Raw genomic sequence first — 17,094 nt, forward strand, 5'->3', positions numbered from 1 at the left:
TGCAAATGTAGAGTAAGATATTTACTCTGATACAGCTTATTGAGTTTCTGGCCTTAGTACAGAAAGATGATTATAAATGGGGTTTTTTGAAAGTTAAAGGGGAAATTATAGTCCAAACGTAAGTTAGTCTGAGAAAAAAAGAGTAAAATCTTGCAAGTTCAACAGTAAAAATTTGACTGAAATTGGATGAAAAGTAAGGAAGTTATGACATTTTGAAGATTTGCTAATTTCTGCAAAAACAGTACTTGTACAGTGGATATGAATATGCAAATGAGTGAGCTAATCATGTCATAACCTCACAATTTTCCGTTGATCCTGTACAAAAAAAAAATGATAAAAATTCAATGTTGACAGTTCAAGAACTGTTTCCTGAAAAATTAGCAAATCTTCAAAATGTCACAACTTCCTTCTTTTTCACCTGATTTTGGTCAAAATTTTACCATTGAACCATTGGATTTACCATCGAATATTTTACTCTTTCTTATCAGACTAACTTATATGTGGACTGGATTTCCCCTTTAACTTATGTTGTCTCAAGCATTCTTAGTATAGTCTACTATGAATAGAAGTAGCAGTCATTATAGAGCTCTGATGAATTTGAAGACGGTTCTTGAGAACTCTGAAAATTTTCATTTTAGAAAGATAGATGAGAAAAAAACAACAAAAATGGAGGCCACTGTCTATTTAATGGTGTAGATACACAGAATAGATAAAACAAAAAGAAAAAAATGCAAATCTAATCAAAATTAGACAAAAAGTTATGGAATTTTCAATGTTTTTATGTGTGCTCATGGCAAGTTTATATCAGTCTCGATCACAAATACACCCATTAACAGTCATACATGAGGTGATGTGATGGTATGTACACATGGTCACCAAGCTTTCCTGCTACAATTTTGTAAAGAACTACAGAGTACCTGCTTTACATAAATGATAATTCTGTCCTCGTAGAATTGGAACAATTGTTGATTGATTTCTAAGGTTATGCACTTGTAGCAACTAACATTCCTTTCATCAAGCGTGTGTCTTGATGTAAGTATATTTGTATATTATATGTATATCTCACCATCAGTGTCAAAATAAAAGATATTTTGTACTGAAAATTGAGTCACTGTATCCTTTAATATCTCATATTGTTACTTGTGTCAACTTTTTGAGTACGCATACATAGTGTTATATTCGCTGATATGTAAGCACACACACACACACACACACACAAAAGATAATAACTGAAATAAATTTACGAATAACAAGGTAAACTCTGGTTACTTCCAAAACATTCAAATTTATTTGAAAAGTTCCCAAGATATATCTTTCCTGATGTGATGGGTATTATATTAAAGGGGAAATCGGCAAAGTGCATGAGAGAATAAGAAGTGTTGATTGAACTCTATGCTGCCAGTGTATTTCTTAGTCAACAAATATGAATGCTGGTACACATGAGCTGAACAATATTTCGCCAGGCACCCTTGCTTTTTCTTTCTGTTCCTGCATAATTGTGGATCTTTCCTTTTGATAGATGGATATGGCTTGAGTTTACTGTCTGACCTCTCATAATATGGGAGTAATCTTTGTCCTACACAGTCATAGAACAGTTCAGAAGAATGTACTTTTACTCACAATTGGATCATTTTTGGAAAGAGAAGTTAACATACTACAGTGTTGTATTTACAATATCCATGTCTGACAGTGTTATAAACCAATAGAAATGTAGGCCTACAGTTTGACTCGTGAATGTGAGCATGCACACATACTGAGTCACACATTGAAACATATATTGTAAAATAGGTACATGTATAAACATTGAGTTTCTTGCTCATAATAATACTCTTGTATAGGTCTCTAGCTATACCTATCGTGTTCACCTATGTAACATCTTTTTGAAAAGTCTAATATCGCGTAAAATATGCTACTTTAATTGAGTTTCCCAGTTGGCATTCACTCACCCATTAGGCTTATATAAACAATTAAGGCAAAACACTGTCACATTAATTGTCAAGTTGCCAACAGTTATAGGTATGTAGTGGATGGACAATCAAGATCGATGTAAGATCAAATGTTTCATATGAGTATTCAACACTGAGAAAGCAAAATAATGCTTGTTTTGTGGCAGTGACTATAGCTGTCCCTGATCAGCAAACCGCAGAGAATGACGTATGTCAATATTTCGTGTACAGTGTGGGTGTGTGGACTTCAAATATCTTTGGTTGGTTTATAGGTGGAGTGAATGTTCTGCACGTGTGAACTGGTGAAGTGCATATCGTCTTACACCTCGTACTAACACATAAAGACACCATACACACACCATTGATATTATGCGATCGTGTCGTCACAGCAAGAGCGTGAACGTGGCAGAGATTACACATTTCTCAACAACTCGCTTCCCTACGGAATTCTGCTGTACATACAAATGGTAAATTGTACGCCTTTCGCTATTCACAAGTGACTGTGCATCATCACACGGACAAATCCATTCACTGAACGTGAAAATCCTAGAGCAATTTTGACTCGTAAAAAGTGCCCGAGTGAACGGCATCAAAATGCACGACTCAGGTGGAGCTGGTGCTACGAATCCAGTGAAAATATTTGCCAACATTTTTATATCATTTGTTGGCGCTGGAGTGCTCGGTTTGCCTTTCGCCTTCAAAGAGGTGAGTGTTTTCGGTCTGTCATCGCGTGAGTGGAAGTTCACGGGAAACTACCGGGTCGCAAAGCTACATAGTACGCGATACGGGCGGCGAAGGACGTGCTTACGCGTTGTTGCCGGTAGTGGAATGGTGCCGTCGTGCCATATTGTAAATGGGGCTATGGAAACAAAATATTTTAGATACCTGGTACTACAAGACTCTAACACTGTTAGTGACACAACAATGTGTCAGTTGAAAATCACCATGATGTTAGGAAGTGTTGATACTTGAACTTGAAGGCTGATGAGTCAATAATATAATGTTAGATTGCGAGAATGAAATGTGACGATGACCCTTGGAAAGTTGAAACCTTGTCATCACTCAACATCAGATCAAGTTGAGAGTGAAGGTGTGTCTGTGTATTTAGATTAGTCAAATTTAGTCATAATTTCAAGGCCGCCTATGCGCATGGTTTGTTTAATAGCAAATGGATATACGTTGGTTCTACCTGATATGCTGTAGCAAGCAAAAATATTTGCATGCATTAAATTTTTTGCACCAGTTGTATGTCGCACGAAATACAGTAAACCTCGCATGAGTCGAAGCTCTCGGGACTGACAAAAATGCGTCGACTTAAGTGAAATTCGACTCTCGCGAGAGTCGATTTTTTTTTCCGACTCACAGTTATGTACATGTATTATAGTACATTTGCATGCATGTGTGTGTGTGTGTGTGCGTGCGTGTGTGTGTTTGCATTCAAATTTGTCTGTTCTTGAAGATAATGTTCTTATTTTGTTCTAAATTGAACATGGAATTTGTATCAATACTAGTAGTTAAACGTAGTTCTGAGAATGTCTGCGCTAATGTGGCAATGTGCATGTGCTATGTCTATGGTGCAACATAAGTAGCCATCTCTGTCAACCTACCCTGAGACAAACACTCTCCCAGGCCCATCCCACCTATATTGAACAAAAGTATACAGCCAGCCGGGCACACACAAACAAGCTCCGCCCACTTGGCCTGTCACTAAAATATTAAAGCAGCGATTGGTTGACCAAGGAGTTCTGGCTTGACATGGATAAAGTATGGATGTGCTGTGTGTATGGATAAAGTATATGGATCGATGTGCTGTGTGTATACATGTATACATGTGTATGTATTCGACATGCGTGCAGAGCGGTACGGTGAGTGTGCATGCTTTCCTGCAGCAGGCCAGGGACGGGGTTCTGCGACATGCCGATTTTTTTGTTCTCCTCTAAATGTAATGAGAATGCCAGACAAATCTTCTTCGGCTCAAGTGATGTAAACTACGTGTATTTTGTACAAAAGGGACTGAATGTTTTACTTCGACACAGCCGAAATTCGACTCTCGTACTTCGGCTTATCCAAATATTTCTTAGAGAAAATACATAGGGAAAAATCGGGACTTTTTATTTTGCTTCGAGTTAAGTGATTTTCGACTCACTCGACGTCGACTTATCCGAGGTTTACTGTATGTGCAAAATTTCTTCTTTGCGAAAATTTCCGCCTGTATACAATGTACAATAGCACTTAATTGTGTATTGTATATTGTACATGTAGAGTCTAAAATGCTAAAATAACTCAACTGTCCCGGAGGCCAGAAATGACAACAGAAGTTCTTCCTAAAGATCTGTTCTTCTACCACAGCTAAATCTAAAACTTTGTGAACTTATGAAATGTTTTGAAAGACACATCTGACTGATATTTAGGCTATATACACAATGCAAATCATCATTGCTTGGCTTTCCCGTCACTATGTTTTAATTCATCAAACGTTAGAATAGATTGCATCGAATAATGCATGATCGTTATCTCCTGCCCCATAGTTACATGTACAGTAGATGATGCTCGAGATAACCAAATCGATTTCATGTAATCATCAACTACATCATGAAGTATGGTTTGGTATATTCTTCTCATACAGCTGTACATGTATGGAGCAGCAATACATGATTACATAAAGGGAGAGTCAAGGAGTGGGTAGATATTAATATAGGGATAACACTTTCTTTGTTTTGTGAAGGGGAGGGAAGGGGCAGTGAGCAGTTCATCAAAGTGACAAATTTGAGCTGTGTTTTCATGTAAAGGTGAGTGTGTTAATTTCACAGAAAATTTGAGAGGTGTTGCCTGTGTGACTGGTGCTAGTGAGATGCTGTATCATTCATTGTAGAAATGTACTTTACAGAAGCGGATCTAGAGGGGGTTGGGGGGGGTTGGGGGGGTTGCAACCCCCCCCCCCAAAAAAAAAAAAAAAAAATCTGGGGACCATTTACCAAAAATAGTGGTGTTTTAGATGCAAGAAAATGCCATTTTCACACACAGATTTTCAAAAATTCTCCCTACTGTGGGAGGGGGGACACCCCCCTCCCACACCCTCCCCCCCTCGCTCGCTCCGCTCGCTTGGGCTCGGTCGCTACGCTCCCTCGCATTCCGCCCCCAACCCCCCCCCCCCCCTTTATAAAAAGCTACATCCGCCCCTGCTTTATATGACCTAAACACTCTGGTGATTACTGGTGACACAATATAATGGCTGGATGATGGAGCATTCATGCTGAGCTGTGGTACCCAAACCTTAAGACTACTAGCACTAGTAGCAGAAGGTTCAGATCCACACATACAGACTTGTTTATGAAGTTTCCACACATTCTAAGGTGCAGTATGAGTGATTTACCTTAATTGTCTGTTTTTAAAATTTGTATAATAATGCATTCTTTGTCTAAAGTTATGAACACAAACTTCCCTTTCATTTACAGGCTGGAATACTGGAAGGCGTGCTGATCATGCTGTTTGTTTCAGTTGTCAGGTATGTTCTTTAAACAAATGAATCTAAGTTTTATAATCTTCACCAACTTTTCATATTTATTTTAGAATGTCTAGTTTGCAAGTCTGAGAGATGTATATGACTGAGTAAAAACTTTCTTTGAAATGGTCATTACTCTATCGTGTTTTTATGTGTGTACAAATTTTGTAAAATTTTCCAAATCTTGCCTTGTAACAACGTAAAGAATTATTGAAACTGTTTGTGCTATTTGCTTATCTCTACCTGCACCAAGGAGGTTGTGTTTTTGCTGGCATTGGTTTGTTTGTTTGTTTGTATGTGTGCAAAGTAACTCAAAATTGTGAAAGGATTTGGCTGAAATTTAATAGGAAAAGCTAATAATGACACAAGGAAGAGATTATTAAATTTTGGTTGTGATCCAGATCCAGGAACTGGTTTTTTTTAAGGATCCAAAATGTGTGCTGAGCTTATAGTGAGTAAGAAAAATCTCTTTAGGTGGAAACAACTAGAATGGATTCTTTATCACATAAGTAGAAATAGTGCAATTTTTGTAGCATGATATCATTGATTACCTTTACACATGTACATGTAAATGAGCTGCTTGGTGGAGGTATGCACTCTCTCAGTGCTTATCTACATGTAATTCTCTTACTTTTACATGTACCAAGGCAGGTCATAAGACATGTCAATTCTCAAAATATGAATGCGTGAGTGTGTTTGTTGAATTGTGTGTGTGTGTGTGTGTGCATTGATTGTGAATGAATGAAATGATTTTACGTGATTTCTTCCCCTGTTGTATAGTATGAAAGCAATGCTCCTGCTTATTGACTGCAAGTACAAGCTGGAGGAAAGGAAAGATGTGAGGAAGTTCTTCAAGGTGTCCCCGCTGCCTGGCCCAGATAAGCCAGGGGCAGAGGAGAAGGAGCAACTGATGAACGGCAGCAAGGAGGAGGGGGAAGGGGGAGGGGCGTCCAACGGGGACGTCTGCATCGTTACGAACGAAAAGGGCTCCAGGGCCGAGGTGAGATGCCGCATTCAGTTGACAAAAATTAAGCCCAAGTTACAATTCTTCCATCTCCACAATACAATTACAGGTGTAGTGCAATTATTGTTGCTTATGTTTCAGTAGATATTTTTTTTTAAAAGTCAGCAAACAAACACTCAGTCAAAAAGGAAGATTGATTCAACTGGGATGGGCCAAAACTACACTCATCAAGTCTTTGTCATCGTTTTGTATTACTGCTATTTTGGGAAAAGGACTAGTAATTTGTATCTTTCCGTAAGGAGCAAAGCAGCATATAAATCTCATGTTGTAAACATGTGCATTGTTGGATAAGAAACTGATATGAAGTTTAAAAAGAATACCGAATTCAGAAAATCTATAGATCTATAGAATTTATATGTTGTACCTTTCTTGAGTGGTGAATGTGTCGTATTTTGACTGGTCAAGTCCGTGAAGCTTGTATTGATTACATCTCATGGATCCATGACCTTGACTGCAGTGTTGTAATTATGTTTGTTACTTGTAGTATAGGTCAACACAATCATTGTTTAATTCTCAAACTATGAATACATGTAAATTGTATACACATTCGTACTGATTTTGTGATATATTTGGGATAACACTGCTCAATCACAAAGGGGGAAGCTGACCTTTTTATGACTTTGTAATGTTGTCATAGGGACAGGATATAAACAGTCATGATAAGTCTAGAAAATTTCATATTGAGACACATGAATGACACAGGAAATGTGCTCACTGCTATTCATGCTTTCTTCTTCTTCTTTTTTCAATCTCAAGTAGAATGCAAGACCAGACATATCAAACCTCAAAAATTGATGTTTGAAGATACTTTGTTGGACTATACAGTATTTATTCACCTGTTCAGTTTTAGCCTCGGGAACATGTTGTGTAAATATACTGCACTAAGCATCTTGTGTAAATACAACAACTCCTAGGTTGAAGATTAATGAAAGCTGCCATATTGTGTGATGTGGATGCCCTTCCCGAGAGAGAAGAGGATTTTTTATGAAGGGTAATGACTTTTAGAGTGAGATCAGTCTTTTCTCTTTTTTTTTTCTTGATTGCAAAATTGATCATGACTTCACAGAATCACCACTAAGAGTTATGTTAGCAGGAACTGTGCAGTGATGTTGTTGTATTTCCATTCTAATGCCATGACATGAAATTAAAGTCTTTAAGACAGAATACATTGTATGTTATTAATTACTCTTTTTTGTTTTTTTGCTCATAATCTGCAGGAAAATGGTTCACTTAAAGAATTAAACTATGGTGATTTAGGTAAGTGTGAAATTGATATATTGTATTATGCAATAACTCCTTTTACCCTGTAGTAAAACTCCAAATAAGGACACACTTATATTTCATCCACGAGCATGGATGATGAGCCATGAAGGGATATCTTTATTATACGACTGGTGATTTTTCTGCCATTATTTGTGTTTATGAGAGGAAATGCACTGTACCAAATAACAAATTAATTTAGTGTTTACTTTACAGTGTGTGTAAAATTTAAGAATATTTGACTGTTCTCTTACTTAGAATAAACTTTAAATCAACCTCTAAGCAGTTATTTATTATCGCTTTTCTCTTTTCCAGTGCTGAACAGTCGTCATGACAGTGACTCACATACAAGATTAACCTGTCTGCTTTGATGATTCAACCAGTAATGAAAACATCAGACACTTAAAGTTGAAAAAACATGTCTGTTTTTTAAGTATTAAAGGTAGAACAAACTATCACTCTTTGTGAGAAGGACAAATTGACAAATGGTAGGGTAGTTCCGATAATGCCACAACCGGGGCAAGTCATTGTATGTTCTTGCGCTCCTCAAGAAATTTTGTGCATCATGTCTATTCCCTCACAGCATTTTATGCCGTTGGCAGCAAAGGGCGACTACTGGTGGAGATGTCTATAGTCATATCTCAAACAGGTCAGTGTCATTCGACCAATAAGATGTATTATCTCATAACCATAGGCCATAGACGTACATGTACATGCAAGATACAAGAAAAAAAATGAACAAGATCAAAAACTGCCTTGCTGTGCAGTAATTCTATATGTGAGCCCTCCTAATGCAATTGTACCATCTCTAGGTTATTACACAGAATGAAGTTATCTTGTAAATTGTGAAGCAAAGTGCACTATATGAGTCCAAAAGATGTGAGACTTCAGAGGAGCTTCACTCTACAAAATCAAGGTTTGTTTTTTCCCTTTCTTTTAAGATTCTAATCAGACTCTCTGAGATGCATTCATTCTCCCAGGCATACTCAACATCAGTTGTGGTTTACAGGAACTAGATACTTGAAATGCATTAAATTTTATCGGTATAGCATCGATAACCGTAGAGACAAGTGAATGGTTAGTATACAGTGTGCAATATTACAATTATTGACTGAGGATAGTCCTGCTATTTCCCTCTGCTAGGTTTCTGCTGTAGCTATCTGATCTTCATCTCCACCAATTTGGCTTCCATCTTTGCTGGCCACCTGCACATGTTCCACTACGTTCTTTTCATGCTGCCCGGCTGTGCAGCTCTCTCCCTCCTGAGGCATCTTAATAAGCTAGCCCTGTTCAGGTGAGTTTCTCTCTTACTCAATCTATATGTGACTCTTTGTTTCAAATTGAGAGAGGGGAACAGAGAAAGAAAATGGACAGGTGGATAGATGGATGGATGAATGGATATTCATTAGATGGATGGAGAGAGAAGGATGGAAGGATGTTTGGATAGATGATTGGATGGATAGATAGGTAGATGGATAATTGTATGGATGGATGGCTGAATGGATAGATGGATAGATGGATGGATGGATGGATGGATGGATGATTGAATAGAAGGATGGAAAAGTGAAGGGTGGAAGGATGATTTGATGGATAGATAGGTAGATGGATCGATAAATGATCGAATGGATGGCTGAATGAATGGATGGATGGATGATTGGATAGATGAATGGAAGAGGGAAGGATGATTGGATAGATGATTAGATGGATGGATAGATAGGTAGATGGACAGATGGATGGATGATTGGATAGATGGATGGAGGGAGAAGGATGGAAGGATGATTAGATAGATGATTAGATGGATGGATGGATGATTGGATGGTTGAATGAATGGATGGATGAATGGAAGGATATGAATGGATGGATGGATGGATGGATTAATGAATGGACAGATGGATGAATGGATGTATGGATGATAGGATGAATTGATGAATGGATAGATTGATGGATAGATGGAGGGAGAGATGGAAGAATGGATGATGGATGAATGGAGGGAAGGAGTTAATTTGATTGATGACAACTTTTATAATTTCCTTTGACAGTGGCAATTGAAAAGAGAATCAACATTAAGACAAGTAATTTTTGCACATTTCTGTCACCTGGCTTCATTTCTAATTTCATCCTAAAAACAACAACAACAACATCAAGAAAACAATCAGGTCTTTTGTGACTTGTGTACTGTACTGTAGTATTGGTTTATCCTATGTAATGCATCTGCCGCACACGCACTTCATGGGATATTATATTCCACTGGGAAAAGGTCATATTTGTCTTTCCAGTGCACTCTGCAGAAAGTGTCATGGTAAAGAGGAGACACTAGATTTGGTTGAGTTTGTATTTTGTGCTATGTTTTTGTTTGTTTGTTTTTATTGTATAGGGATATATGCATGTATATATATATTTTTTCAATATAATATATATATATATTTTTTGTAGACATTAGATGAGAGGAAGGGATGAAAGTCAAACACTGAATCTTCCAGCAAGTTTAGCTATTGTAACACCCATACCCAGTAACTGCTAATCATTTCTTGTCTTCTTTTGAACAGCTTGATGGCCGACTTTGCCAACATCTTTGCGTATACTGTAGTGTTCTGGTTTGACTTTGAGCACATCCACAATGTACCGTGAGTATGCTCTTCAATGATTTTGTGACAGATGAACTGTGATTAATAAAAGAGGTCTCCACTCAAAAAAATATGAGTCAATTAGGAGTAGTTTTGTAGTTCTCCTCTTCAGATGCATGATGTATGGTTTGATCATTAAATGAACGTATGGTATGTACAATTGTAGGTTTGCTATGATAACGCAAAGCATTATAGTTTTGTTTTAAATGGCTCTTCAAGTAATTGATCTCATGCACTGCCAAATGTCAATTAGCAGATGTCAATGACTCAATGAGAGCCAAGTTTGTAGCATTGTTAATGTACACTGTAGTGTAATCACGTCTGAAAAAAAAATTAACACGACTATTGTATTACCCTGAATTTATGTGGAGGAAATGTTCTTTTTAGTGCATGTCTGAATATGTGTGTGTGTTTTTTTTTTGTTTGTTCTTTGTTTGTTTGTGTGTTTTTTTTTGGGGGGGGGTGGGGGTGGGGGTAATTCCACACTTAATTACATGAGACTACAGTGTTTGTGAGATGTACAATGTACATATAGCAATGCCTTACATGTTATGACAACTTGATGAGTTTACAAATCATTTCATTGATTATTCAATTAATTTGTTTTCCTCTCCCTATAGAATCCATCCGAAGACAATGTCGCTGGAGGGTTTTCCATTCTTCCTCGTCATCGCTTTTTACTGCTACGAGGTGTGTAGTCATGAATTCATTCATAAGGAAGCGTACACAGCAAAAACTAAAAACACAGTGTGGAGGGATGCATCACTTATGGAGGGTTCCCACCGTCTTGCAATCTGCTGCGCACACCATGATTGGAGACCATTAGTAGATTGTGGAATATTTGTTTCTGCTTATCACAAAATGTGCTACGATTGAAATCGTGGTCTTTTATCATGGAGTAATTGTGGTGATCGTATTTGATCTTATTAGATCTTGAGGTCCGTCATGGCAATTGCATTGATCATTGAAAAGTTTAGTTTGGAAGAGAAACTCTGTATGGATATTGAGGGAATTGGTGGAATTAGTGCAAGAATCAGTTAAAGAATAAGTTAAAGAGTTATGAACTTCTAAAGTTTTAGTAAAACCCATATGCTTTCAGTGGATAAGGAGATGAAATCAATTAATGATATTACAGTAGGACAATAATGTAAAAAATAATGTAATATTTCAAGAGAAGACAACACATTTCTATTTTTCTAGCACAATGAGAGAGTACTTGACTTACTTCTTTCAGAAGACAAGGTGAATAATATTACCCTTAATAGTTGTTTGTAACAAGTTGAACGAATGTGTGCATTTTATAGAAAATTAAATTCTGATGGCTGTGTTTTTCTCTTTGTTCCCTAACCCTAACCTCCCCCCCCCCACATATGGCTGATCCAATTTCTAGAGAAATGAAAATCGATTTATGCAGTGACTCTGTTGGTCCAGCACTTGCATAGAGATTTCTGCCCTACGTTACTACGTTCTTTCATGCATTGCTCAAGTGAAACAAGACTTGGATGTAGACTGTGTGTTATACCAATGGCTCTGTATCCCCTCTTGTCTCTTCACAGGGAGCCGGTATGATTCTCGACCTAGAGAGCTCAGTAGCAGTGGAGAAACGGGCCAAATTCAGATCGTGAGTATAGTTGGCGCCAAGCAGGAATATTGCGGGATTGTAAAATTTTCCTCATTACTCTACCTGGGACTACTTCTGGGATTACACTTAGGCATGGGTAGTCGTATAAGTTTTTTCTTGTGAATGTTGTTTAGTCTATGAAGACTTGTCTATTATATTCTTTTCTGTTGAGACCCTGGCTACGATTGATGATGATGATGATGATGATGATGATGATGATGATGATGATGATGATGATGATGATGATGATGATGATGATGATGATGATAATAATAATAATAATGATAATAATGATGATACATGAATAAAGTGCTGAAGTCAGTCATACTTTTTGGGGGGCATGAAGGACTACTCCTTCAGGAAATTCTAGAAACCAAAAATCAACATCAGTGATCCAAAGCACACACAAATGTGTATTCTAAGACCTACTGGAAAACATTTTGTCAGTATTGAGATGCACAATCAGAAATATTTCCCATGATTCTTGTTTTTGTGATGCATCGTTCGTTCTGAGATATTTCAGTAACAGGCTCTGGATCTTGTAAACTTTTGTTTTTACGGTAGCTACCACAATAACAAATAAAATCTTCTGTGAGACAGTGAAAACTCACTGCGACACTGTGTACCAGCTGACCTGTGAATGACCTCTGTCAATCCATCCCTCAAGTGACTCATTTGATTACGCTCTGCTGCATCTGTGTACACTTTCTCAAATCTTGTCACTTTCCACGAATTTTGCCAGAGAATCCTTTCAAATTCAGATGGGGGAGGGGGATCATCTTTTCATGGTAGAATTGCTGGTGAAGTGTAGTATTTGCCATAATCATGGCTTGTCTGATGAAGAAGGCCCTCATCGCACGTCTCTTGCCAGCTTTCCCTTTATTCTTGCATTGAATCTACCACTATCCCCTTCTCTATCATAAAACCTTTGGTAGAACATACTCATCTCGAGGATTATGCTTTGTTTCAAAATCCAGAATATGCATTTATCCTATCCACCGTTTGTATTTACGTATTTACCAATATTTCCATTATTTCTCCTCAGAATATTCAAATATGCCATTCTGTCCATGACATTTCTCTTCATTGGGTTTGGAGCCTGTGGTTACATGGTGAGTGAAAGCACAGATGGCTTGCTTCATTGCCCGTAGTGGTCTATATATATTTGTAGCTGATGTTATGGGAAGGAACAAGGTAGTATGAAATCTTGAAATGTTATAGAAGAAAAATTTATATATCAAGAGTAAAACATTGAATTACATATGCAAAGTTATGCATGATTTTTTTTTTTCACAAGTCTGTGACATATTGGTGATAGAACAGACACAGAATGAAGAATAGCTTGAAGAGGTTTACATAACTGCTATTTACATATATCTGCCATCTCAGTCCAAGATAAGTTTCATCAACTGTGATTAGTACTCTGCAGTGAAGTGTAATACCCTGCATGCACAATGATACTTAACTTCAACTTTCAGCAACTCTGGAACAGAACACACATCCATGCACAACATGATAGAGATATTCATCTTCTCTGTCTTCAGTGGTATTTCTTCTCGTATTTTCTCTACACATTTCTGTGTAAATGCATGGCAAATCATTATCCATATCCAAGATAGGATAATTGGCTTGAACCGAGGTATGAAGATGATGAACAGGTCTCTGTCCTTGCCATTGATTTCTTCGACAGTCATTCGGTCCCGACACGCAAAACATCATCACGCTGAATCTTCCAGAGGGCGTCCTACCTCACACCGTCAAGGGCCTCCTCTCCTTCTCGCTCTTCTTCACGTACCCGGTCATGATGTTTCCCGTTATACGGATCCTGGAGAAGAAGTTCCTTTCAGACCCTTCCAACGAGGTCACCAAAGGGGTGAGGGAGACCAAGTCATCATTATATACTTCCTTGCAGTACCATTAATTTTATGAACACACATGAACATTTTTCTCTGTGGATTGCTTTTTGCAAAATCATGTGCATAGTAAATTATGCACAATTACCAATCTATGTATATCCAGTATGCTCTTGTATCTGTTTCTCAGAAATGTTGTGTATAGCAGGGGCAAAGCAGACCAAACTGGAAGCAGATATATAGACTTTATGTATGGTCTTTTTATTTTTTTTCTAATCATAACATTTTCCCTGGGTTTCCGTGTTTGTTATATTTATTTCATGGAATCAAGATGATCAGTGCCATTCTTTTCTGAAATATTTATTAATAAGCACATATTTATGCAAGCAAGTTCATAGGTACAACCACTTAAACACTCATAGATTATTCCTTTGCTGAATATCTAACAAAGAAATCTGTTTGGTACATTTCATGTTTACAAACTTTGGTGCATGCGTCATCAAATGTTCTCTTTCACTAATAAGTTTTGTGTGCCTTATATTTGAAAGACTCAGAGGTGCCGTGAATTTGTTTCCAATATTCCATCATGATTTTGTGTTTTTGTCGTTTACTTTTTAATTCTTTTATTTCACATGCCATGGAGACATGGCTATGGTAAACTGAGCATGAGGTGATCACAGTTGATTCAACACTTAATAGTCATAATCGTCAATTCCTGAAAAGTGATTTGTTGGATACAGAGCGAAGCCTTGTACATAATATATGAATTTGTTTTGTTATTCCTCCACATGTAAACCTTCCCCCATCCTTCCTCAGAATCTGCTCCGGCTGGGCATGGTGCTGACAACAGCCGTGGTGGTGGTGCTGATACCAAACTTCACCACCCTCATGGCCCTGGTAGGGGCGAGCTGCTGCACCCTATTAGCCTTCATCCTCCCTGGAATCATCCACTGGAAGATATTCCACGAGTGAGTTTGTGTATTCAGTGAATTCCCCCCCCCCCCCCCCACCCCATCTTTCTTGATGGTGGTCACCCTTATTTCTAGAACAGCTTGTCTCAGATATATACCCATGTGTTGCATGAAAAGATCACTTATTTTTTATTCACCCATTATCTGTACATCTCTGTGGAGCAGTACAGGAAATGTATTGTTTATCACGAGCTGTGTAATATGAGTTCACAGCACAATATTATAATACTCAAACATTGGAAATACTACTAAGTGTCGCGGGAGTTGAGGCAAAAGTGTATAGAGATTTTTGGCGGAGTGCACAAGAAAGATATTGTGTGAAAGTTTGCGTGGTAAGAGGCTGTTTCTGTAGTTTTGTAGTGTGGCACACAAGCTTTTTCTTGAAGAGTGCAGTGCTGAAAAGGACCTTCTCATTCCTAATGATAAATAAGTCCTTTTCAAAATTAAACTCAGTCAAGAAAAAATTGGCATGATGTATCACAAACCTCTAGTGCAGGAGAAAAGATTTTTTTAAAGTTTCTTATAACCATGGAAATTTCTTCTGTATGACTGTTTATAGAGAAACACTTACTGTTCAATTCCCAATCTTTATTTCTGAACAAGTGCTGAAACAGTCCCAGTAGTAGAACTTGATGTATACTTCCTTGTAGTGGTAGATATGGTACCTGGAAATCTTTGAATGATATGGTTGTATCAGTGATCAAATTTGTGATTCACAATTCCCTTGACATCTCTTTATCTCTCCTCCTTGCAGATCAATATCATTAGGAGGCAAAGTTCTGGACATTGTCCTTATTGTCATGGGCCTCATAGCGTAAGTTGGAAAGTCCGTCCTCTTGGCGTACCTGTTTGTCACCTTGTAGCTTGTTAGAACTTTCTCCAGCATTTACGTCTGTTTTTCGATTGACAGGATGTTTTGGTCTGAGACGTGGATTGCATTTAGAATAATAATTGGGCTAATCTCATCTGTAGAAATCAAATTAGTTGATTGCTACAAATTTTGTGTAACGAGGAGTGATCACGTGGGTATTTATTCAGTTGGAATGTTCATCAGAGATAGACGATATGAAATCTGCGTGGTGAAAATATGTTGTATTGCATGAAGAAAACATGGTTTCATATGTTTGATAACTGTACATGCTATGAACTTGAGAGCATGATATTTTGTGAAAAGGGACTTATGAGACAGTTTTAGAAGTGGTTGAATTAGTGACTAAAAACCATAGTGAAAGAATGAGAATTGAAGCATTACTTCTCTTCAAGAACCAAAGTGGATAATTTAAACATCATGGAAAATTTATCTATTGCTTTTGTGTCAAGGGAGGCATTGCAAATGTAGTTTGTGGAATATCAGTTGACATGCAAAATTTACGAAAATAATCCTTGCAAGATATATGGCCTGTGCAATAGAGTAGATTTATATAATATTCTTGACATATACTCAAATAATCTTCCTACCCTTTGAAATAGATACAGATTACAATGTTACTCAGATTCCTGAATAATGTGTCATATTACACATACATGTAGGTTAGATCTGCACATTACAAATGACTGTGCCTAAGTGTAAATCAGCATGTTTTATTCTTTCTTTCTACTATTTTCACCTGCAGAACAATCCTTGGGACACAAGATGCCCTCAAGAGGATGTTTCCAAGCTTGGAGCCGTCTGGTGATGCGATCCAAGGACCGGCGGTATGATGATAACCATAGGCCTTTCTTCATCATCATCATCATCATTATCATCATTCCAGGAGGACCAAATAGAAGTGACATTTAACTTGGTGCTCCAAGCAGCATTTCATAGCATGGCTAGAGAGCAAAACAGAAGGAGAGAGGATAAAGATATTTGTTACACCTCGAAGATGTGTGCAGAGGACTGTAACTGACTGCAGATTCCGTGCATGTTTTGTAGAAAAGTGGAAGTAAATTTCCACATGAATACTCTATGAATATTCGGTGAGCAGACTCACAAATGGTGAGTCGTTTGTGTTGTCAACTCCAGGCTACTTAATCTACTTGTACCGCGGATGAGGAGCAACAGTGTCAACTCGGCAGAGAAAGAGAGTGATATCTATATTAGGTGGATGGCAGTTATCTTCGATCGGTACCTTATGGAGCATTTCAGCATAATTACAGTGCTGTGTGCATTGTGCAAAGAGGTATACTCATTTAACCATCAGCGTGCCAAGCCCATGTTGACATCGCATGCGTCTGCATGGCGTATGCATCGCAGAGTGCCATAATATGCTTTCCCACAACTGAGATGCACCTGTTGATTTTTTTTTTTTTT

At 37.7% G+C, this 17,094-nt stretch overlaps 1 protein-coding gene across 1 annotated transcript; it reads left to right on the forward strand.

Moving 5' to 3' along the window:
* Positions 1-2,481: 2,481 nt before the first annotated feature.
* LOC139737893 (uncharacterized) lies at positions 2,482-16,675 on the forward strand. The gene is made up of 15 exons (XM_071648562.1): positions 2,482-2,651; positions 5,402-5,451; positions 6,229-6,465; positions 6,847-6,856; positions 7,690-7,729; positions 8,316-8,381; positions 8,876-9,026; positions 10,279-10,356; positions 10,977-11,046; positions 11,913-11,977; positions 13,023-13,089; positions 13,668-13,850; positions 14,647-14,798; positions 15,556-15,615; positions 16,415-16,675. Exons 1-15 carry the CDS (start codon positions 2,541-2,543, stop codon positions 16,500-16,502), a joined length of 1,428 nt encoding a protein of 475 aa, XP_071504663.1. The 5' UTR covers positions 2,482-2,540; the 3' UTR covers positions 16,503-16,675.
* The last annotated feature ends 419 nt before the right edge of the window (positions 16,676-17,094 follow it).

Source organism: Diadema antillarum, unplaced genomic scaffold (assembly GCF_040938485.1).
Source record: "Diadema antillarum isolate AM-2024a unplaced genomic scaffold, OU_Dant_1.0 seq00000712_RagTag, whole genome shotgun sequence".
Lineage (NCBI taxonomy): Eukaryota > Metazoa > Echinodermata > Echinoidea > Diadematoida > Diadematidae > Diadema > Diadema antillarum.